At 38.5% G+C, this 24018-nt stretch overlaps 2 protein-coding genes across 2 annotated transcripts; both read left to right on the top strand.

Annotated features, from left to right (window-relative positions):
• Positions 1–4523: 4523 nt before the first annotated feature.
• Positions 4524–5702, top strand: LOC134322844 (uncharacterized; the record flags this gene model as incomplete). Its single annotated transcript, XM_063004214.1, has 2 exons — positions 4524–4728; positions 4924–5702. Coding segments are annotated over 2 exons (984 nt in total), but the record flags the coding sequence as incomplete, so codon positions are not given.
• Positions 5703–6168: 466 nt separating this feature from the next.
• pnpla8 (patatin-like phospholipase domain containing 8) lies at positions 6169–22684 on the top strand. Its single transcript, XM_063004201.1, has 9 exons — positions 6169–6927; positions 9113–9262; positions 9354–9505; positions 10401–10495; positions 12940–13111; positions 13565–13622; positions 13733–13927; positions 17055–17253; positions 21422–22684. Exons 1-9 carry the CDS (start codon positions 6169–6171, stop codon positions 21694–21696), a joined length of 2055 nt encoding a protein of 684 aa, XP_062860271.1. The 3' UTR covers positions 21697–22684.
• The last annotated feature ends 1334 nt before the right edge of the window (positions 22685–24018 follow it).

Raw genomic sequence — 24018 nt, 5'->3', positions numbered from 1 at the left:
ACCAAATAGACACTTTACTCAAGTTTGTTATGCCATTATTTTAAATTCCTACAGTAAAAATGTCCCAAAATGACACCATGAGTACTAGAGTAAGTGTTCTTCATGACTGTATGGGTGGCACTTGATAACAATTTGATTTGTTAATGTTATTGGACTTTAAATGTAGTGTAAACACTACCAAATAGACACTTTACTCAAGTTTGTTATGCCATTATTTTAAATTCCTACAGTACAAATGTCCCAAAATCACACCATGTGTACTAGAGTAAGTGTTCTTCATGACTGTATGGGTGGCACTTGATAACAATTTGATTTGTTAATTTTATTGATTTTTAAATAGTGGTCTAAACACAACCAAATTGACACTATACATAAGTTTGCCATGCCAATATTTCAAATTCCTACAGTAAAAATGTCCCAAAATCACACCATGAGTACTAGAGTAAGTGTTCTTCATAACTGTATGGGTGGCACTTGATATCAATTGGATTTATTAATGTTATTAATCTTCAAAGAATGGTCTGTACACTACCAAATAGACACTTTACTCAAGTTTGGTATGCCATTATTTTAAATTTCTACAGTAAAAATGTCCCAAAATGACACCATGAGTACTAGAGTAAGAGTTCATCATGACTGTATGGGTGGCAGTTGATAAAAATTTTATTTATTTATTTTATTGGACTTTAAATGTAGTGTAAACACTACCAAATAGACACTTTACTCAAGTTTGTTATGCCATTATTTTAAATTCCTACAGTAAAAATGTCCCCAAATCACACCATAAGTACTAGAGTAAGTGTTTTTCATGACTGTATGGGTGGCACTTCATAACAATTTGATTTGTTAATTTTATTGATTTTTAAAAAGTGGTCTAAACACAACCGAATTGACACTTTAGATAAGTTTGCCATGCCATTATTTCAAATTCCTACAGTAAAAATTTCCCAAAATCACACCATGAGTACTAGAGTAAGTGTTCTTCATGACTGTATGGGTGGCACTTGATAACAATTTGATTCGTTAATTTTATTGGACTTTAAATATAGTGTAAACACAACCAAATAGACACTTTACTCAAGTTTGTTATGCCAATATTTTAAATTCCTACAGTACAAATGTCCCAAAATCACACCATGAGTACTAGAGTAAGTGTTCTTCATGACTGTATGGGTGGCACTTGATAACAATTTGATTTGTTAATGTTATTAATCTTCAAAGAGGGGTCTGTACACTACCAAATAGACACTTTACTCAAGTTTGGTATGCCATTATTTTAAATTCCTTCAATGAAAATGTCCCCAAATGACACCATGAGTACTAGAGTAAGTGTTCTTCATGACTGTATGGGTGGCACTTGATAACAATTTGATTTGTTAATGTTATTGGACTTTAAATGTAGTGTAAACACTACCAAATAGACACTTTACTCAAGTTTGTTATGCCATTATTTTAAATTCCTACAGTACAAATGTCCCAAAATCACACCATGTGTACTAGAGTAAGTGTTCTTCATGACTGTATGGGTGGCACTTGATAACAATTTGATTTGTTAATTTTATTGATCTTCAAAGAATGGTCTGTACACTACCAAATAGACACTTTACTTAAGTTTGGTATGCCATTATTTTAAATTCCTACAGTAAAAATGTCCCCAAATCACACCATAAGTACTAGAGTAAGTGTTTTTCATAACTGTATGGGTGGCACTTGATAACAATTTGATTTGTTAATTTCATTGATTTTTAAATAGTGGTCTAAACACAACCAAATTGACACTATACATAAGTTTGCCATGCCAATATTTCAAATTCCTACAGTAAAAATGTCCCAAAATCACACCATGAGTACTAGAGTAAGTGTTCTTCATAACTGTATGGGTGGCACTTGATAACAATTGGATTTGTTAATGTTATTAATCTTCAAAGAATGGTCTGTACACTACCAAATAGACACTTTACTCAAGTTTGGTATGCCATTATTTTAAATTCCTACAGTAAAAATGTCCCAAAATGACACCATGAGTACTAGAGTAAGAGTTCTTCATGACTGTATGGGTGGCAGTTGATAAAAATTTTATTTATTTATTTTATTGGACTTTAAATGTAGTGTAAACACTACCAAATAGACACTTTACTCAAGTTTGTTATGCCATTATTTTAAATTCCTACAGTAAAAATGTCCCCAAATCACACCATAAGTACTAGAGTAAGTGTTTTTCATGACTGTATGGGTGGCACTTCATAACAATTTGATTTGTTAATTTTATTGATTTTTAAAAAGTGGTCTAAACACAACCGAATTGACACTTTAGATAAGTTTGCCATGCCATTATTTCAAATTCCTACAGTAAAAATTTCCCAAAATCACACCATGAGTACTAGAGTAAGTGTTCTTCATGACTGTATGGGTGGCACTTGATAACAATTTGATTCATTAATTTTATTGTATTGATCTTAAAATAGCGGTCTGTACACAAAGAAATACACACTTTTTTCCTTTTAGATTGCTCTATACATAGATTGTAACTCACTTTTGTTTCTGCTACACTTTATGTGCATCAGAACTCGGTAGTAATGTATATTCGCAGCTGTATTACCGTATAATACGGTTTAGACGCGCAGTAAAAAGCGAAGTGCAGATAGCGTGACCGAGATTTTTTAAAGTGCAGATGGCGTGACCGTGGTATCGCACGCTGGTAGATTGCGCCTCATTCAAACTGGTCAACAGGATTGACATGTGGCCACTGTTTCTTTAATTTGAGGTTTATTACCATAGCTACGCCTTAGCCCTCCTAAAGCACTGTGAATCTAGTAAGTTTTCATTCATCAGTAGCCAGTTTGCTCCATTTTTGCATTTTTCCTCTTATAACCTACACTCTTTGTGAAGATGAGCGCGCAACAAAGCACAAAGAAACCAAAAACAGTTCAATTTGGGCAAGAACACTGCAAAGACGGCTGTTTCGTTCATACTTGGAAGAAGCTGACAGAGAATATATCCAGATCTCATGTTACATACAACAATTTTAACCCTACAATCTGACATTCATATGAAGTCAAGGGCCTCTGCTGGACAATTTTGGAACTTGCTGGCTGAGGAAATAAATCCAAACATATGAATAAGTGCCACATATTTGACAGCATTTTTGGATCAACTTGTGTGAATTAGCCTTTTTCCACATGAAAATAATTCGTCTAAATATCGATCCACCCTTACTGATGAACGCTGCTTGAGAATTGGCATCAGCAGCTATTGTCCAGACTACATAATCCAGGCTGACACCATTCAGTGCAAATGATCAGAATAAGGTTAGTGTGATTTTTCAATCACTTGCCCTGTAATTCTGAATATCAATATAGGCAACTGAAGCACATTTTAAAAAGCTTTTTTTTGAAAAATGATGAGGCCAACCTTAAAAAGTAGATTGCAATAACCATCCAGTGAAATAGTAGATCTCAAGCCACGAAAGTATGGGACCCATGCATGCATTTTTTTCTATATTATTTAGTTTTGCATTAATTATAACCTGGTCAATTAAACAAATAGTACTGTTTTGCAGTTGTGCCTCTTCTTTATTGGCAAATAATAAAGAAGCCCTGCCTGTTTGTTCATTGTAATGAGATTGAGTACCAAATTCGAGACTATAAGACAGTAGTCTTTTCGAAACTGACCACCCCCCCCATCCACAGGTTAGAGAGGTAAGTATAAAAAAACGATGTGCTATTGTCCTCCTAGCCTTAACACAGTTATTTACCAATGTGAGACAGTGTTCAAGACCACTATCTTTCATTCAGATGTAAAAAAAAACATTTGAAATACATTTATTTTTGAAAAATGATGTTCCAGTACAGAGATTGTACTTCTGCTGGCACAAACCCTTTGTTTTTACTTTGTTTTATAAATCTGCATGTGATGTTTATAACTGGAGTACAGTTGCATTTGTCAAAAACAGTAGGTGAAATACTAATACTATCCTCATTGGTTTTTCCTCTCTTCTAAACCCTCCTCCTCCTCCCCCTTCTGCCTCTCTCACTGCTACTGACTTTTCAACATTCTTTCAGGACAAGATCGACAAAATCAATCAATCCTTCTCTCCGACTGACCCACTTTCAACTGACCCTCAACCCACCAACACACTCACCAGCTTCACCCCACTCACCATGGATGAGGTTACACAGCTCCTCTCATCCAGCAATCCCACTACATGCACACTTGACCCTATACCATCCACCATCCTCAAAGACATCTCACAGGACCTAATCCCCTCCATCACACCCATCATCAACAACTCCCTGACATCAGGTGTTGTCCCTACTGCTTTTAAGAAGGCTCAGGTCATTCCCCTTCTTAAGAAACCTACACTAGACACTACAGACATTAACAACTACAGACCTGTCTCACTCCTCTCTTTTCTATCCAAAATTCTTGAACGTGCTGTCTATAACCAACTATCTGCCTTTCTCACTCAGAATGACCTCCACGATCCGTACCAGTCTGTCTTCAAGGCAGCGCATTCTACGGAAACAGCTCTTGTAGCTGTTACTGAGAAGCTTCATGCAGCCAAAGCAGCCAAACTGTCATCTGTCCTTATTCTTCTTGACCTCTCTGCAGCCTTCGACACAGTGAATCACAGCATTCTCCTGACCACTCTCTCCAACCTTGGAGTAACAGGTTCAGCATGGCAATGGATGGCCTCCTACCTGGAAGGGCGCTCCTACCAAGTGTCATGGAGGGGATCCATATATCCCCCATGCACTCTCTTAACCGGTGTTCCTCAGGGCTCTGTACTTGGCCCACTTCTTTTCTCTATCTACACCCGCTCTCTGGGCAAGGTCATAGCCTCCCATGGCTTCTCCTACCACTCCTATGCAGATGACACTCAGCTCGTTCTGTCATTTCCTCCTTCAGACACGCAAGTCTCAGCTCGCATCTCAGCATGTCTGCAAGATATCTCACAATGGATGTCGGCTCATCATCTAAAACTTAATCCCAGCAAGACAGAGATGTTGCTCATTCCTGGAGATCAGTCTCCAACCCAGGACCTAGTCATTTCTCTGGATGACTCCCAGATCAGACCATCTGATAAGGTAAGAAGTCTTGGTGTTGTCCTTGATAACCAGCTGACATTCTCTCCTCATATAGCCAACATGACAAGATCGTGCCGGTTCCTCCTGTACAACATCAGGAAGATTCGTCCATTTCTCTCCAGGGAAGCTACCCAGATTCTGGTGCAATCACTTGTAATCTCACGGTTGGACTACTGCAACTCCCTCCTGGCAGGAGCTCCCATGTCCACGATTAAACCCTTACAGCTCATTCAAAATGCAGCTGCACATCTGGTTTTTAACCAGCCCAAACACTGCCACATCACCCCACTGCTACGTTCTCTTCACTGGCTTCCTGTAGCTGCACGCATTCAGTTTAAAACACTGACGCTCGCCTACAAAGCCAAAAATGGACCAGCCCCAAGCTACCTTCGTGGCCTAATCAAACCCCGCTCTGTACCACGCAACCTCCGAGCCTCTAGTCTCGCTCGACTTGATCCTCCACCCAGGACTCGAGGAAGACAAGCATCAAGGCTGTTCTCTGTTCTAGCGCCGAAGTGGTGGAATGAACTTCCTCTGTCTGTCCGAACATCTGGGTCTCTTGCTGTCTTTAAAAAACGATTAAAAACTCACCTTTTTACTAATCACTTAGGCTGACTTGTACTTATTTACTAACATTCTGTTCCATTCTTTTCCATTTCCAAAAAAAAAAAAAAAGGCACTTTGGTTCCAACAGGTTTTAGCAGATTTATGTTCTTCGACTGTTGTTTACCTAAACTTGAGAAATGAAATGTTCACTATAGAAGCACTTCTGTAAGTCGCTCTGGATAAGAGCGTCTGCTAAATGCTGAAAATGTAAATGTAAATTGGGGCAAGTTTATAGACCCTAATAATTTTTTTTTTTTTTTACTGTTGCACTAATCATTACCTTATTTTGTTTTTTTCCAGGGAGTCCACTGGATACATTAATATAGTGACTATGGTCCACATATGTCACCAGCAATACAAGATAAACCACTTTTCAGACAACCTACTTTAAATACAAAGGCTTCAAAAATCAAGGAAGTGAGGAGCTTTAGGCTTTACACAACAGTTCTGACTTCTCTTTAAACTACCTTGCTACATGTCTCGTATCAGGACTACCCTTGACACTGTCACCAAAGCTGTTAGTGGGACAGTTAACACAGAACTCCTTTCTAAAATAACACGTCTCAGACTCAATGATGATGGCACATGCAAAGCTGTAGAGGTTAGGGTGGAATCTGAGCCAACAGCAGTCATGACTGTGGCTGTCAATCAACAGCTTGAGGCTAAAAATGATGAAAAAGTTCAGGAAGTCAAAGATGCCCCCAAAGCTGAAGTCAAGCCTCTGCAGCGTTTTCAGCCCTCAGCTTTTACCACCAACATGGATGAGACCTACAACCACTTGGCTGCACATGTCAATGAATACTTTGGAAGTGACATTCAAAGGCAGCAGCAGCAGAGAAATGGAGATACAGTCACGTCATCTAGCACAGCTCAGTTAAGTGGGATCAAAGATCATCAACCCATGCTTGCTCCTGTTACGCAAAAAGTGGACTTGGACCAGCCCTCGAAACAGACTACTATTAAAACAGCCTGTTCAGACCCAGAGGGCAATGTTGCACCCACTGTACAGAGGAAAGGCATTAGTCAGTACCTGTCATATAAGAGTCCCAGCATGCAGGCGTTTGTGGGAAGCTACATTGCTCCTCTGGTTCCCAAGTTCAAAAGTGCTGCTGCAGAAAAGGACAAGACCTCTGAGGTGGGTCAGGTGAGACCTCAGGATGCAGAGTCTACAGAAAACAAGGAACAGAAACAGATGGAGGAAAAGGCCAAAAAGCTGCTCTCCCAGAAAGAAAAGGTACCACAGTCATACTTCAGATTTAATGTTCCTAAAACGTACCAGTTTATTAATTGAAATTAAATGTACGCAGCACCTTTTAATTAAAAAGCTTTCCAGTGTATTTTAAGTATAGGTAAGATGCTTGTGTGTTAAAATGTATACTTTTTCTATATATTATGTAGAAATATACAGTTACAGTTTATAGATATAATAAGTATTAAGACCACTTTATATGGTATATGCTATGTAATATGCTATGTGATATCGATTCTGCATTAGTTTGCTCGGGGTACATTTTATTGCCTTTAAAAAAGCTAGTATGCGGATGAAAAAAGCTAGTATGTGCTGTCCAGGGTGTCCAGTGATTTTGGATTTGACACTGAACCCACAAAGACCCGGATCAGGATAAATTAGTTACTATTCTTTAACTGGGCCATGATTTGATTTTTCAGCAGAACAATGATACAAAGCACAGTTAAAATCAGTAACAAATGTTCACTGACCACAGAATCAACCTTCTGCCATGGACATCCCAGTCCTCTGACCTGAACCTCATAGAAAACATGGGATGAGCTGTATTGGCAAGCGACTTTTGATTTTGAAGGATCTGTAGAAATTCAGTATGGAGGAAAGGTCTCATGTATTCTGGGTGCTATCCTGTCTGTTTTACCACCGCTTTATCCTGGTCAAGGTCATGGTGGAATAAATTCACTGGGCAAAATGTAGGTAATGCCCTGGACTGGTTGCCACACTCACCCACTCATACCTAAGACAGTTTTGTATTTCCAGTTAACCTGTGTGCATGTCTTTGGACTTTGGGAGGAAACCGGAGCACCCGGAGGAAATCCAGACAGACACCGAGAGAACATGCAAACTCCACACAGAAATGACTCTGGACCGCTCCATTCAGGAATCAAACCCAGGCCCAACTTGCTGTAAGGCAACAGTGCTACCCACCGAGCCACCATGCCGCCCCCAGTATCAGTTATTATAGAGAACTCGGAGCTGTTGTCTTTTAAAAGGAAGCTGCACGGGGTGCAAATGATTGTGATAAATTTAAGAAAAATAATTATTTCATGACAAGATAAAGTCCTCTTTCTTTTAATCAGTGTATTTCTAATAATGCAGTTTTTTGTTTAAATTAACAATAAACATTAAAATGCAGTGGATTCGAAAAATATTGAGTCTTTAACTTTTTTAATGACTTTACAAAAACAAATATAATAATAAATATATAATTTTAATTGTAAGTAATAGCCATTTTATTAGTCTACACTTAATTATATATAATGACAAAGTGATTCTAAAAGTAAATTCTAAAAACTAACGTTATTCACCGAAGTATTCAGATGCTTTATTCATTACTTTATAGAATCCCAGTTGCAGCTGCTCATCATCTTGGATATATCTCTACAAGCTTTGAACAGCTGGATTTGGCCAGTTTATCGTTTTCTCAATAGAAGATCCTCTTTTCTTTGCCATCTGGGCTTTGGCTGAGCCACTCAAAGACACAGAGTTCTTGCCGTTGAGCATATTAAATGTTATTTTGCAAACTACAAATCAACACTGTCTTTCTTCTTGCCACTCTACAAAGATGCTGCTAAGATGGTAGTCTATTCAACAAGTTCTTCAAACTCATGTTCTCCCCGTGTCTGCGTGGGTTTCCTCCGGGAGCTCCGGTTTCCTCCCACAGTCCAAAGACATGCAGGTGAGGTGAATTGGAGATACAAAATTGTCCATGACTGTGTTTGACATTAAACTTGTGAACTGATGAGTCTTGTGTAACCAGCAACTACTGTTTCTGTCATGAATGTAACCATGTGTGTAAAACATGATGTTAAAATCCTAATAAATAAATAAATAATAATAAATTATTTATGCCACTGTGGTTTTGGGAACACTCAAAACCTTAGACATTATTTTTATATTCTTGCCTTTATATATGCCTTGCTACAATTTATAAAGATCAACCAGCAATTCCTTCGACCTCAAGGGGATGATGTGTAGATTGCTTGTTAAATATTGCTATCTATCTATTTGAAATCAGACCGACAATACAAGAAATTCTGCAAAAAGAGGGATGAATACTTTGTTTGTTTCCCTAAGTGCCTATATTTGTGTATGACTGTATACCTTTCTATATACAACCACAGTGTATGATTAAACAGGCATATGATTTGTGTTTTGTGTGACTGATGTGTAGATCATTGCGAGGGTGAGTGTAGACAACAGGACCCGAGCGCTTGTTCAGAGCATTAGGAAAGCGACTAATGTAAAGCTCATCATCAGCCGAGTGGAAGAACTAAGCTTACACCTGATGGAGTTTCCTGAGACCAGAGGGGTGGCCGTCACAGTAAGTATGCATGTTTGTTTCACAGTATTATGAAATTATTGATAAAGAGTACAGTTAATTCATCATTGTGTTTCTCTTTATTTTTTTGCAGGAGAAAGTGATCCCTTGTCTGCTGCAGTTGCATCAGGGACATGACCTCGGCCTGCAGGGTACAGTGAGACAAGCTCTGGCTCTTGTGGGCTACACTGATCCAGTCAAAGGCAAAGGCATTCGTGTCCTCTCCATTGATGGAGGAGGAACAAGGTAGAGAAGAGTTTCTAATCTGTAATATTTTATTTCAAATTAAAACAGATGAGTAAACACACATGAGGGAAGTCACAATGATACACTAATTCAGGCATACAGAGGAAAGCACACACAGGCTTAACAAGAGCTGCACAGTATTATTCAGCAGCAGCATTCAATTGAACTCCCTCACTGCCACCACCACTATTACTAGTATAATAATAAAAATGTTGTGACTTCAGCATGGCACAATGGAAGAAGTCTTTACCTTCTAGCGTCCACCTCATTAGTTCAGTTCCAGCTTACCCCAAGCTGTTTATAGCTGGGAGCTAATTCACCATATTATTGCTTGGAATCACAGCATGCCTGACATTCATGTGATGAAACCAAATACTATGAGAGTGTGAGCTTATACAAAGAGATTCTAAAGTTTTCATTTTCAATCATTTTGACCTGCACTGTGTAAAGGTGTGGGACAAAGCTTCTGGGTGGCACACAGCAAGTAGGTCCTGGGTTTGATGCCCAGGTGCAGCAGTCTGGGTCCTTTCTGTGTAGAGTTTGCATGTTCTCCCTGTGGCTGCGTGAGTTTCCTCCGGGAGCTCTGTTTTCCTCCTACAGTATAAAGACAAGCAAGTTAGATGAATTGGAAATACAACATTACTCCTGATGGTGTTTGACATTGAACTTGACCTGGTGAATCATGTGTAAACTGTAACCACCTGTTCTGTCATGAATGTGACCAAAGTGGAAAACATGATAGTAAAATCCTAATAAACAAACAAACAATGCTTGTAAAAATGTGGTTGGAAAGCACATGCTAGTTGTGAAACTAAGTAGGTAAACTAAGGTAAGGTACTAAAATGATGAGAATAATGTATTATTCTAATAATGTATTATACTCTGTTAATCACAGAGGCCTGGTTGCACTGCAGACTTTGCATAAACTGGAGAGCCTTACTGGAAAGCCCATCTACCAGCTGTTTGATTACATCTGTGGAGTCAGTACAGGTACAGAAATGTTTGTCACATCATAACTCCCTTTCGATTTTTTTTTATGCTGTATATGCACCAATCAGCCATAACACTAAAACCCCCTCATTGTTTCTACACACATTGTCCATTTTATCAGCTCCACTTACCATATAGAAGCACTTTGTAGTTCTACAATTACTAACTGTAGTCCATCTGTTTCTCTACATACTTTTTAACCTCCTTTTACTGTGTTCTTCAATGGTAAGGCCCCCACAGGACCACCACAGGATGGTTTCTGTGTAACACAAAGACAACCTGAGTAAACACAAAATATAACCTTTATAGTCAAGATGAAACTTACTCAACACCAACCTGCTTTATGTGAAACTTGCAGTGTTTACCACCTTAATAATCTACTCAACAATTACACCTCGTTAAATAGATAATTGGGTTCTATTACACTAGACATCCTCAAAGTTTGATTAATGTTGGCCTGGTTAAATCAGCTTTTCAGAAATGTAATGCAAATGTATTGCAGCAATAGGCTATATGGTCTTAAGTTTTAAAAATATAACAGTCTAAAAAGTGATTGTTTTTTGGACTTTAGTGAACCACAGAGAGAGTCATTATCTCCAAAAGAAGAAAACTTGGAACAGTTAATGTTAAATTCTCTCAGAAGTGTCCAGTCTACCAAAATGTTTCCAAAAGGCACATTGATCACTTAAAAGACATAAAATTAAGGATTTGGAGTGGCCTAGTTGAAGTCCTGATTTCATTAAGATGCTGTGACAAGATATTATACTTAAGCAATAGAACACGAGAGGGAGTGTGTTATCGCGAATAACATCACGGCTGTGATTCGGTCGCAGGCACGTTTTATACAACAGTTTTTACAAAATAAAGAAAGAAAATAAATCAAAGAAGCCCTGAATTTCATAATAAATATGCTTTAATATTGACAATACCTTCCGCCAAAAAGTAGTTCCACAACGAATATAAAGTTTAACACTACAAAGCAGACATCCCAAGTTGCAAAAACTCATTTCAGGGAGGTAAGAACAACAAGAAGAAAAAGTCAAGAACCTCCGAAGAGAAAAAAAAGAAACAAAAATCATCTTGCACACACACCAAAGGATATGGGTGAGAACAGAACTCTTAGGAGCTGCTAACTGGGCTATTAAGCTAACTGTTCGCGTTACAAACATATTAATGTTCCCTACATAGTGCACTAGATTGTGTATCGGATAACGCATTCATGTTCACTACATAGTGCACTAGATAATATATTAGACAGTTGATTTATGTTTCCTACACAGTGCGCTAGATTGTATATCAGATAACGCATTCATGTTCACTACACAGTGCACTAGACAATATATTAGACAATTGGTTATGTTCCCTACACAGTGCGCTAGATTGTATATCAGATAACGGATTTAAAACGCGATCGGGAAAAAAAGGCTGTGTCGCCTGCGTGCGCGTTTGTGTGCATGAAACTTGACGTTACTGGCAACGCGTCAGCGGAGTAATACCATTGTAGTGTGAAAAGACCGTGCTGTTATCACGAATATCAGCACAGTTAGAACGCTTCTCAACCAATCAGATTGTAAGGTTGGAACTAACTGTTGTATAAAGGTAGTTCATGCACAAAAGCCCTTTAATGTGGCTCCTAAGCATTCACAGAACTGATTTTCAATTCTTGTTTGCCCTGCTGTAACAATCTTCAAATTGTTGTAGTTTACTGGGTTTTAATGTAAAATTGCTACAGTAATAGAATAGCTTAAAATTTAGCTGAACAACAACTGTAGATTTTGCTTCATTCGCAAGAATGCATACAGTGGTGGAAAAACTTAATTGCCCCTTTATGATTTTCTGTTATTACATATTTGTCAGGTTTATTTCAGGTCATTAAACAAAACATGATATTTTACAGTGCACTCAAGTAAAAACCCAATACATTTTTTAAAACCTAATTAAATTTATTTTATTGTGTTTACATAATAACTGGTTGCACCTTTTTTTTTTTTAGCTGTAATGAACCTTGGAATAATTTTCCTACTATGTTACCAGACACAGCAAGACCTTTGTTGTTCCTAAATGTAGACCATAAAATGGTTAGTCCATAAAATATTATTCCAAAAGGTTTTGGTATCACCCAGGTGCAAATGTACAGTTAAAGAAATTGTACATTTATACTTTATTTGATCTCAAGCTGGGCTGTGTTTAGCTAGCCAGACTGGCTTGCCAATTAATTTGGTAACTGGCTGACTAATTAACTAAGAGCAATTACATTTTTACAAGGGTGATATAGATGTTTGATAAACACCTTCCCTAAATTAAAGCAATTATGTTTTACAATATTTGTTAGAACAAAACTGACATTTAGAAAGAGTGCAATTGCTTTTTTATTGCTTTAAATTTTAACTGGAGATAAAAACAATAATAATAGGATCTAACAGTTTTTTATTGGGATCTTTTAGGTGCTATATTGGCCTTTATGCTTGGAGTGTTTAGAATTCCTCTGACTGAGTGTGAGGAGCTCTACAGAAAGCTCGGCTCGGACGTTTTCAAACAGAACCCAATCGTGGGCACGGTGAAGATGGGCTGGAGTCACGCTTTCTATGACAGTCACATCTGGGAGAATATCCTCAAGTGAGACAATTGTTTGTTACACAACTATGATTGTATCCATCAATCTAAACGAAAATTATTATTTTAAAACTGTGGTTGTGTTTCCCCATTTTCTTATATGACAGTTTATACAAGTATCTAAAGCATGCTTTGTGATAAATATGCAAAAATGATGAAACCTAAGACATTTGACAATTGTATAGTTGATTATAAAGACCCAAACAGAAGAGTGAATGTTCTGGAGAAACACTATTCATTTTGTTGCATGGAGTCTAAATTAACTTGTTGGCACTTAATAATAGTAATTATAGTTAATTATACTTTTATATCATATTCGATTTATTATATACAGTTTTAAAATAATTTTATTGTTATTTTATTTTATAAAATATTTTTTTTATTTGCAAAGCTGCTTTAAACTAATTTAATTGTATTTATTTATATTAAAATAATTTAAGTATGTTTAACCAACAGGGAGAGAATAGGGCCTAGACTCATGATAGACACTGCCAAAGATGCAGAATGCCCAAAGGTAAGCGTGATATACAATTTGTTATTTGCTGTTTTGCTGCACCATTGTGTTCCTCATAGCAGGTGTTTAAATAAAAAGGAATTATGAATTTACTTTGACTAATTCTTCAGGTGGCAGCAGTGAGCACAGTAGTAAACCGGGGGCTGCCTTTAAAGGCGTACATCTTCAGGAACTACAACCTGCCCCCTGGTGTCCGCTCACACTACCTGGGTGGCTCCCAGCATCAGATGTGGCAAGCTATAAGAGCATCATCTGCAGCCCCAGGCTACTTTCAGGAGTATGTGCTTGGACAGGATTTACATCAGGTAAAGTTATTTCTATGTGTTAATTAAAACACATTTTACTCGTAGCTTGTGTTTTGAAAGAACTATATAAGATCCCATTAAATTATTGCTTTTATATTTATATGTAAAAAATAGTGCAATTTTAGACAATATTTATGCCTTTACTGACACATCTGTGGTCATTATGCAAAATTACTGGTGGCTGGTTAATATGACGAAATCATTGTCATAACATCAGCTAACTGTCACTAAATAAGTCACTAATAATAGATATTATTTAGAAATATATTAAGCTTATTAATATGTGTGCAGATATGCTTAGTTATTGGGTTCTAAAGGATGGTAGGTGTCCAAAGGGTTAATTGCAGAATACTTTTTTTAAATATACATTGATCAGCCATAACATTAAAACCACCTCCTTGTTTCTACACTCACTGTCCATTTTATCAGCTTCACTTACCATAAAGAAGCACTTTGTAATTCTACAATTACTGACTGTAGTCCATCTGTTTCTCTACATACTTTTTTAGCCGGCTTTCACCCTGTTCTTCAATGGTCAGGACCCCCACAGAGCAGGTATTATTTAGCACTGCAGTGACACTGCAGTTGTGCTGGTATGATTGATTGATTTTATTAAACCATTTCATATTTTTAAACATAACAAGCACTCACACCCTCTCTAGATGCAGTGCCTCTTATAAAAACAGAAATGGTCAGGGATAACACAAAAAAGTATGAAGACTTATGAGTGGATCAGACACAGAGTTTCTAAATACCATGTCCACTCACTGTCCACTCTATTAGTGGTCCACCTTGTAGATGTAAAGTCAGAGACGATCGCTCATCTATTGCTGCTGTTTGAGTTGGTCATCTTCTAGACATTCATCAGTGTTCACAGGACGCTGCCCACGGGGTGCTGTTGGCTGGATATTTTTGGTTGGTGGACTATTCTCAGTCCAGCAGTGACAGTGAGGTGTTTAGAAACTCCTTCAGCACTGCTGTGTCTGATCCACTCATACCAGCACAACACACACTAACACACCACCACCATGTCAGTGTCACTGCAGTGCTGAGAATGATCCACCACCCAAATAATACCTACTCTGTAGTGGCCTTGGGAGAGTCCTGACCATTGAAGAACAGCATGAAAGGGGGCTAACAAAGCATGCAGAGAAACAGGTGGACTACAGTCAAGAATTGTAGAACTACAAAGTGCTTCTGTATGGTAAGTGGAGCTGATAAAATGGACAGTTTTTTCTTGATTTACTATATAAATATTACTGCTCAGGCACAGTTTGTACAGTTGTTTTTGTTGTTGTTAATAACTGTGCTTACCATCAGTTTGTTTTTAGAGTCTTGCTGGTGTAACTGTACATTATAACTTATAAAACATTATCACAACAATGGACCATATGGTTCCAAAATAAAGTACTATTTCCTGAATAGCTCTGACCAAATGTTTGGACAGCCACTATACTCCTGGCTCTGCTTCTACACTAATAAGTATGAACAAACATTTTGTAAAGACATCAGGCAGTGTGGAGTGGCACGATGAAAGCACCATGCTGTCTGTCACCCAGACTGGCTCAATGTGCCAGTTGTCCAGAAACTGGCAAGGAAATCTTTGGCTGTAGATGAATGCTCCCGTTCAGAAGAGTGCATGCAAAAGACTGCCAGTGCTTGAATTTGATGGTCACACAAAAATTGTTGCTTTCGCAAAAACATTATCCGTGTTTCAGTGCATGTATGGCTCTGATTCTGGAACTGTTATTTTCAGTTTAAATGTTTACTTTAATAAATTGAAATAGAATGAAAAGCTCTAGTGTGCTAGCATTAAACTCCACTGGCATTAAAGTCAGCATCACACACATTCACATCTTGTATAAAAAAAGAAGGTATTTACCATTTTTTGCTTTACCGTTTATTCTGCAGTAATCAAACTATTTTAATAATTTGCATCTAAATAAAGCATGAGGGAGAGGATTCCAAATCAACATGAATGTGTTTGTTTAAATAATTTAAGGATGCACCCAATTTGTTTTAGAAATATGGTTTAGTCTGACAGCAAAATAAATAAAAAAACACAATCAACCTTTTCTACCACTTTTCTACAAAAAGTACTGAATCATCATATATACATGTATCAATGTATATTATACAACAGTTAGTTCCGACCTTACAATCTGATTGGTTGAGAAGCGTTCTAACCGTGCTGATATTCGTGATAACAGCACAGCCTTTTCACACCACAACTGTATTACTCCGCTGACGCGTTGCCAGTAACGACAAGCTTCATGCACACAAACGTGCACGCAAGCGACACAGACTTTATTTCCGATTGCGTTTTAAATCCGTTATCTGATATACAATCTAGCGCACTGTGTAGGGAACATAAATCCGCGATCTGATACACAATCTAGTGCACTATGTAGGGAACATAAATCCGCGATCTGATACACAATCTAGTGCATTATGTAGGGAACTTTAATGTGTTTGTAACGCGAACAGTTAGCTTAATAGCCCAGTTAGCAGCTCCTAAGAGTTCTGTTATCACCCATATCCTTTGGTGTGTGTGCAAGTTTTTTTATTTCTTTTTTTCCCTTCGGAGGTTCTTGCCTTCTTCTTCTTGTTCTTACCTGCCTAAAATGAGTTTTTGCAACTTGGGATGTCTGCTTTGTAGTGTTAAACTTTATATTCGTTGTGGAACTACTTTTTGGCGGCAGGTATTGTCAATATTAAAGCATATTTATTATGAAATTCAGGGCTTCTTTGATTTATTTTCTTTCTGTATTTTGTAAAAACTGTTGTATAAAAGCAATAGAACACTTGAGGTCATGTGTTATTCGCGATAACACACTCCCTCTCGTGTTCTATTGCTTAAATAATACATATACCTTAATGAACGATTGTGACTATATTGGTCACCCCTCTTAAATAGTAATGCACATAAAGACCAATGCATAATAAATAGAGTTTTAAATCTACACTATTATATCATTTATTTCTGATTGTTATGTTTTGTATGAGTTTTGTGCATAATTATAACAGACATTCTGAAAGGAAATGTGATGTCAACCTGTTGTTTCTTAATAATAATGTCAATGTTTATTTCAAACTGACACAATTTTTTTCTCTTTTTTCCATGTAGGATGGTGGTCTCCTGATCAACAATCCCACAGCACTAGCCATCCACGAGTGTAAGTGCTTGTGGCCTAACACTCCGGTGCAGTGTGTGGTATCTCTGGGCACGGGTCGCTACGAGGCAACTGGCAAAAGCAGCTCCAGTACCTACACCAGCCTGAAGACCAAGCTCGCACATGTCATCAGCAGTGCCACTGACACAGAGGGTGGGTTTGTAGTGCTGCAAAGATGTTCCTGACTTATCGCCTTGTATAGATAGGTTAATTTAGTTACAGATGTGTAACACTTGCTAAATTATGATTATTGACTTACTGTCAAAGTAAATAAACTACAAGTGAATGCAGACTATTACAATGGCAAGAAACAAAATCAATTTTCTGTATTTTTGCATTTGCCACACTAAATAATTTTAAATAATCCTAAAATAATCATTTCATTAATTAAAGGGAAAAGGTTATGAAACACCTACTGTATATAACCAATATAAAAGGTTATTGTTCCCCTAAACATAATAACTGGTTGTACCATGTGCAGCACAGATACCTTCGTTAAATGAAGACCAGTCATTTACATTACTGTGAAGAATTTTTGGCATGAACTTTTTGTCCTTCCACAACATGTCAATGAGTTTCAAGCGAGGACTCGGACTAGCCCGCTCTGGACATTTTATTTCTTTTAAGCCATTTGACATGTTTCTGTGCTTTTGATGGTTGAGCTTTACATCATGAATGAAAGCAGAATAAATTATTCTGTCATAAAGCAGTGGCTCAGACCCCAATGTTGGGATCACACCAGATTTAATTGGACCTACAGTGGGGTCAAAAAGTATTTAGTCAGCCACTGATTGTGCAGGTTCTCCTACTTAGAAAGATGAGAGAGGTCTGTAATTTTCATCATAGGTACACTTCAACTATGAGAGACAAAATGAGAAAAAAAAATCCAGGAAATCACATTGTAGAATTTTTAAAGAATTTATTTGTAAATTATGGTGGAAAATAAGTATTTGGTCACCCACAAACAAGCAAGATTTCTGGCTCTCACAGACCTGTAACTTATTCTTTAAGAAGCTCTTCTGTCCTCCACTCGTTACCTGTATTAATGGCACCTGTTTGACCTCGTTATCTGTATAAAAGACACTTGTCCACAGCCTCAAACAGTCAGACTCCAAACTCAACCATGGCCAAGACCAAAGAGCTGTCGAAGTACACCAGGAAGAAAATTGTAGACCTGCACCAGGCTGGGAAGAGTGAATCTACAATAGGCAAGCAGGTTGGTGTGAATAAATCAACTGTGGGAGCAATTGTAAGAAAATGGAAGACATACAGGGGTTGGACAAAATAACTGAAACACCTGTCATTTTAGTGTGGGAGGTTTCATGGCTAAATTGGACCAGTCTGGTGGCCAATCTTCATTAATTGCACATTGCACCAGTAAGAGCAGAGTGTGAAGGTTCAATTAGCAGGGTAAGAGCACAGTTTTGCTCAAAATATTGCAATGCACACAACATTATGGGTGACATACCAGAGTTCAAAAGAGGACAAATTGTTGGTGCACGTCTTGCTGGCGCATCTGTGACCAAGACAGCAAGTCTTTGTGATGTATCAAGAGCCACGGTATCCAGGTAATGTCAGCATACCACCAAGAAGGACAAACCACATCCAACAGGATTAGCTGTGGACGCAAGAGGAAGCTGTCTGAAAGGGATGTTCAGGTGCTAACCCGGATTGTATCCAAAAAACATAAAACCACGGCTGCCCAAATCACGGCAGAATTAAATGTGCACCTCAACTCTCCTGTTTCCACCAGAACTGTCCGTCGGGAGCTCCACAGGGTCAATATACACGGCCGGGCTGCTATAGCCAAACCTTTGGTCACTCGTGCCAATGCCAAACGTCGGTTTCAATGGTGCAAGGAGCGCAAATCTTGGGCTGTGGACAATGTGAAACATGTATTGTTCTCTGGTGAGTCCACCTTTACTGTTTTCCCCACATCCGGGAGAGTTACGGTGTGGAGAAGCCCCAAAGAAGCGTACCACCCAGACTGTTGCATGCCCAGAGTGAAGCATGGGGGTGGATCAGTGATGGTTTGGGCTGCCATATCATGGCATTCCCTTGGCCCAATACTTGTGCTAGATGGGCGCGTCACTGCCAAGGACTACCGAACCATTCTGGAGGACCATGTGCATCCAATGGCGGTGCCGTGTATCAGGATGACAATGCACCAATACACACAGCAAGACTGGTGAAAGATTGGTTTGATGAACATGAAAGTGAAGTTGAACATCTCCCATGGCCTGCACAGTCACCAGATCTAAATATTATTGAGCCACTTTGGGGTGTTTTGGAGAAGCGAGTCAGGAAACGTTTTCCTCCACCAGCATCACGTAGTGACCTGGCCACTATCCTGCAAGAAGAATGGCTTAAAATCCCTCTGACCACTGTGCAGGACTTGTATATGTCATTTCCAAGACGAATTGACGCTGTATTGGAGGCCCTACACCATACTAATAAATTATTGTGGTCTAAAACCAGGTGTTTCAGTTATTTTGTCCAACCCCTGTACAAGACCATTGATAATCTCCCTTGGGGTCAAGATCTCATCCCGTGGGGTCAAAATGATCATGAGAACGGTGAGCAAAAATCCCAGAACTACACGGAGGGACCTGATGAATGACCTGCAGAGAGCTGGTACCAAAGTAACAAAGGCTACCATCAGTATACACACTACGCCGAGAGGGACTCAAATCCTGCAGTGCCAGGCGTGTCCCCCTGCTTAAGCCAGTACATGTCCAGGCCCGTCTGAAGTTTGCCAGAGAGCATATGGATTATCCAGAAGAGGATTGGGAGAATATCATGTGGTCAGATGAAACCAAAATGGAACTTTTTGGTAAAAACTCAACTCGTCGTGTTTGGAGGAATAAGAAAAACCCAAGAACACCATACCCTACTGTGAAGCATGGGGGTGGAAACATCATGCTTTGGGGCTGTTTTTCTGCAAAGGGGACAGGACGACTGATCCGTGTTAAGGGAAGAATGAACAGGGCCATGTATTGTGAGATTTTAAGCCAAAACCTCCTTTCATCAGTGAGAGCATTGAAGATGGAACGTGGCTGGGTCTTCCAGCATGACAATGATCCCAAACACACCGCTCGGGCAACGAAGGAGTGGCTCCGTAAAAAGCATTTCAAGGTCCTGGAGTGGCCTAGCCAGTCTCCAGACCTCAACCCCATAGAAAATTTGTGGAGTCCGTGTTGCCCAGCGACAGCCCCAAAACATCACTGCTCTAGAGGAGATCTGCATGGAGGAATGGGCCAAAATACCAGCTACAGTGTGTGCAAACCTGGTGAAGACTTACAGGAAACATTTGACCTCTGTCATTGCCAACAAAGGTTATGTTACAAAGTATTGAGTTGAACTTTTGTTATTGACCAAATACTTATTTTCCACCATAATTTACAAATAAATTCTTTAAAAATCCTTCAATGTGATTTCCTGGATTTTTATTTCTCATTTTGTGTCTCATAGTTGAAGTGTACCTATGATGAAAATTACAGACCTCTCTCATCTTTCTAAGTAGGAGAACCTGCACAATCAGTGGCTGACTAAATACTTTTTGGCCCCACTGTATGTGATCCAAAAAGTTTCCCTTTTAACTGAACCAAAGGCTTGGAAGATTTTAAAGATTATGTTACACATAAGGGCGGCTCGGTGGGTAGCACTGTCGCCTCACAGCAAGAAGGTCCGGGTTCTATCCCCAGGCGGGGCGGTCCGGGTCCTTTCTGTGCGGAGTTTGCATGTTCTCCCTGTGTCTGGATGGGTTTCCTCCAGGAGCTCCAGTGTCCTCCCAGACCAAAAACATACAGTAATTGGAGACACTGAGTTGCCCTATCGGTGAATGGGTGTGTGTATGTGTGTCTGCCCTGCGATGGACTGGCGCCCCGTCCAGGGTGTTACTGTGTGCCTTGTGCCCATTGAAAAGTTGGGATAGCCCCCCCGGGGCCCTAATTGGATAAGCGGTTGAGAAAGTGAGTGTTACACATAGTGTATGTGATATGAGCATTTACACATATACAGCATAGATGTGCGTTTGGAGCAATTTTTGTTGGTCTATTCTATTCTACTCTATTTGAAGGATTTTAGATTTAACATGGCTGGCAGTAATGAAGCCTAAGTTTGTCTAGTTTTGTTAAACATGTAATTGTGATTAATTGATTAAAGAACAGAGGTGGTTACACAGGGCCAGTTGGTTTTGAACACCTGTTTACTCAGGATTTCTTTGTCTTAATAAGTTTTACAATTAATTTAGTGTGTCATCAACATTGTGACAGTTCCTTTTACTGATGGATATTTTATTTCTTCTTCTTTTTGGTTGCAGAAGTGCACACAATGCTGGATGCCCTTCTTCCATCAGACACTTACTTCCGCTTCAACCCGTACCTAAGTGAGGACGTGCCTCTGGATGAGAGCAGACGGGAGAGGTTAAATTTTCTGAAGGCTGAGGGCGAGTGCTATCTGACACGCAATGAGCCCAAGCTGAGGAAAGCAGCTTCAGTGCTTGTACAGGAGAAAAGTGCTATCCAGAGGTTGGCGGAATGGGCGAGACTTAAAGTTGATATGTATGATGGGATCCCCTTCAAATCCAAACTGTAACACTAGGACTGAGCTGATGCACAAATTCTGCGTAATGTAAAAAGCACTATCAGAACATAGCATTAGCCAAAAAAGTTGACTTAATTATTGGTTTATCTATGATTAGCTAAATCTAAATAACATTCAGTAACGAAGCTATTTCTCGAGGGCCATTTGGTTTAAAGTATGTTTAATGGTTTAGGAAGTGTTGAGGACCACATTTGCTGCCACTGTTTTTTAACAAAATTGTGTGTTATATACCATGTTTTATAAAATGACATATACCACGTTAAAGGATTTTACACAAGCCCTACTGGACAGTTATTACTTTTTAATACGTGTTTTAGGCATGTTTATGTTCAGTGTCCTATACTGACTCTTTACTGCTGCTTCTTAAATTGTTAACAAAAAATGACATGCTGCAACATGAAAGCTTTAGATTAAGCACAAGTTTGAGTTCAGAAATCCTGGGTGAGAATGCTTTTGGTTCCTGCATGAAATGAGACTTTTAGCTGCTACATTTTCTTTAAGATAACTGTTTTAAAAGCAGGTTGCATTTCCTCACACTTGTTTGTGTTAGCATGCATAGTAATCTGCATTTGGGAAGTATGTATAATGAAAGTGTAAATAATAAGCTAAGAAATGTACATAGAACACACCAGACCCTGAATTATTAGTTCATTCTTAGTGAAAGGATCATGTTCATCTGTAAGGTTAATGTTTTATTTTACTGAGGTCTGTAAGGTTAATATGAAGAAACAGTAAATCTTACATTATAATTTTACAGAACATCATTGTTTAGAGCAGCTTATTAAAACATTACACAAATTATTGTATTATTACTCCAAATATTGTATCATAAGATATTGTATTAGACCTACAGCCTTGTTATGTAAAACAATGTTTTAAAATATGGAGTTTACATTTTAAGTTCAATTGTTAAATGTTTTTAAATTATTTTTTAATTGTGTGAACATAAACATTATTAATGTTAATTTAATTAATTATTGTACGTGTATATGTTTTTTATTTTTCAATTTGTAAATGCATAAATAAAATCAATTTTAGTATTACCACAATCCAGATGAGACCAAGTATTTTCAGTGCAGTAAGTCTGCTTTACTTTCCAAACAGATATAAAGCAGTGTCACTTGAGGGTGCCATTTTGCATATTAATCAAATGCAATGTGCTGACCCAATACTGTTTATTAATATAAGTCCTAACACCATTATGAAGTTCTTTAGTGGGTGTAGCTTAGACTTGTCATTTTTTACAACTGATCCACTGAGGGATATTATGCTTTGAGTGTATTTATGATATTTTGGCATTACACATTATCATAAACATAAAAGCAGACATGCACTAGGTGGCCAAGCAGATGTGAACACCTCACCATGCTCTTTTTGGTCATTCCATTACAGCCACCACCCTCCATCATCTGCTAAGTGGGAAGATTTGTTTAAAGAACACTTGTAAAGTCATTTGTGTTGGACAAAAAGACATGGACTTGATGTCTGGGCTCTGTGCAGACCACATCAAATCTTGGACATTGATTTGTGCACACAGACACAGCCCTATTCTGTGATAGACAGAATAGTACACAAACATTATTGCTGTTAATATTGTTAAAACTATGTAGTACAATGGTGCAGCTCTGCAACTCCAGAGTCCTAAACCAATAGGTCTTTGAAAAAAAAAAAAAACCTGATTCAACTTATAATTTAAGATGTGGGGAATTTGTAGGCCGAGCCAACGTGTTAAACACCTTGTCATATTGCTTAAACCATTCCTGAACAATTTTTGCCATGTGGCAGGGCACATACTGTACATGAAGGGCTGTACTTAGTCTGCAACATTGTTTAGCTAGATGATATGTGTTAAAATAATACCCACATGAATTAACCCAAGGTTTCCCAGCGGAACATTGGCTAGGAGCGTCATACTGCCTCTTCCAGTATGCATTTTCTTCTCCCGTCCACATAATGTAAAAGAAAATGTAATAAATCAGACCAAGCCACCATCTTCTGTTGCTCCATGGTCGGATTCTTATTCTCATGTAGTCACTGTAAGCACTTTCGGTGGGCAGACCGGCGTGCAGCTATGCAAGTCCAAATGCAGCAAGTTGTGACGCACTGTGTGTTCTGACACTTCTATTATGGCCAGCATTAACTTTTTCAAAAATTTGTGCTGCAGCTCTACTGGGGAATTGAACCAGACAGGCTAGCCTTTGTTTCCCATGAGCATCAGTGAGTCTCAGGGAACCATGACCCTGCTGCCGCTTTTTTAAGATTCTTCAGAAAAATTTTTGAGGTTCTTTAAAAGAAGGCCCTAATATGAAAGAC

This window comes from Trichomycterus rosablanca, chromosome 1 (genome assembly GCF_030014385.1).
Source record: "Trichomycterus rosablanca isolate fTriRos1 chromosome 1, fTriRos1.hap1, whole genome shotgun sequence".
Taxonomy (NCBI): domain Eukaryota; kingdom Metazoa; phylum Chordata; class Actinopteri; order Siluriformes; family Trichomycteridae; genus Trichomycterus; species Trichomycterus rosablanca.
The sequence above is the reverse complement of the archived record's forward strand: the minus strand, read 5'-3'. Positions and strand labels throughout refer to the sequence as shown.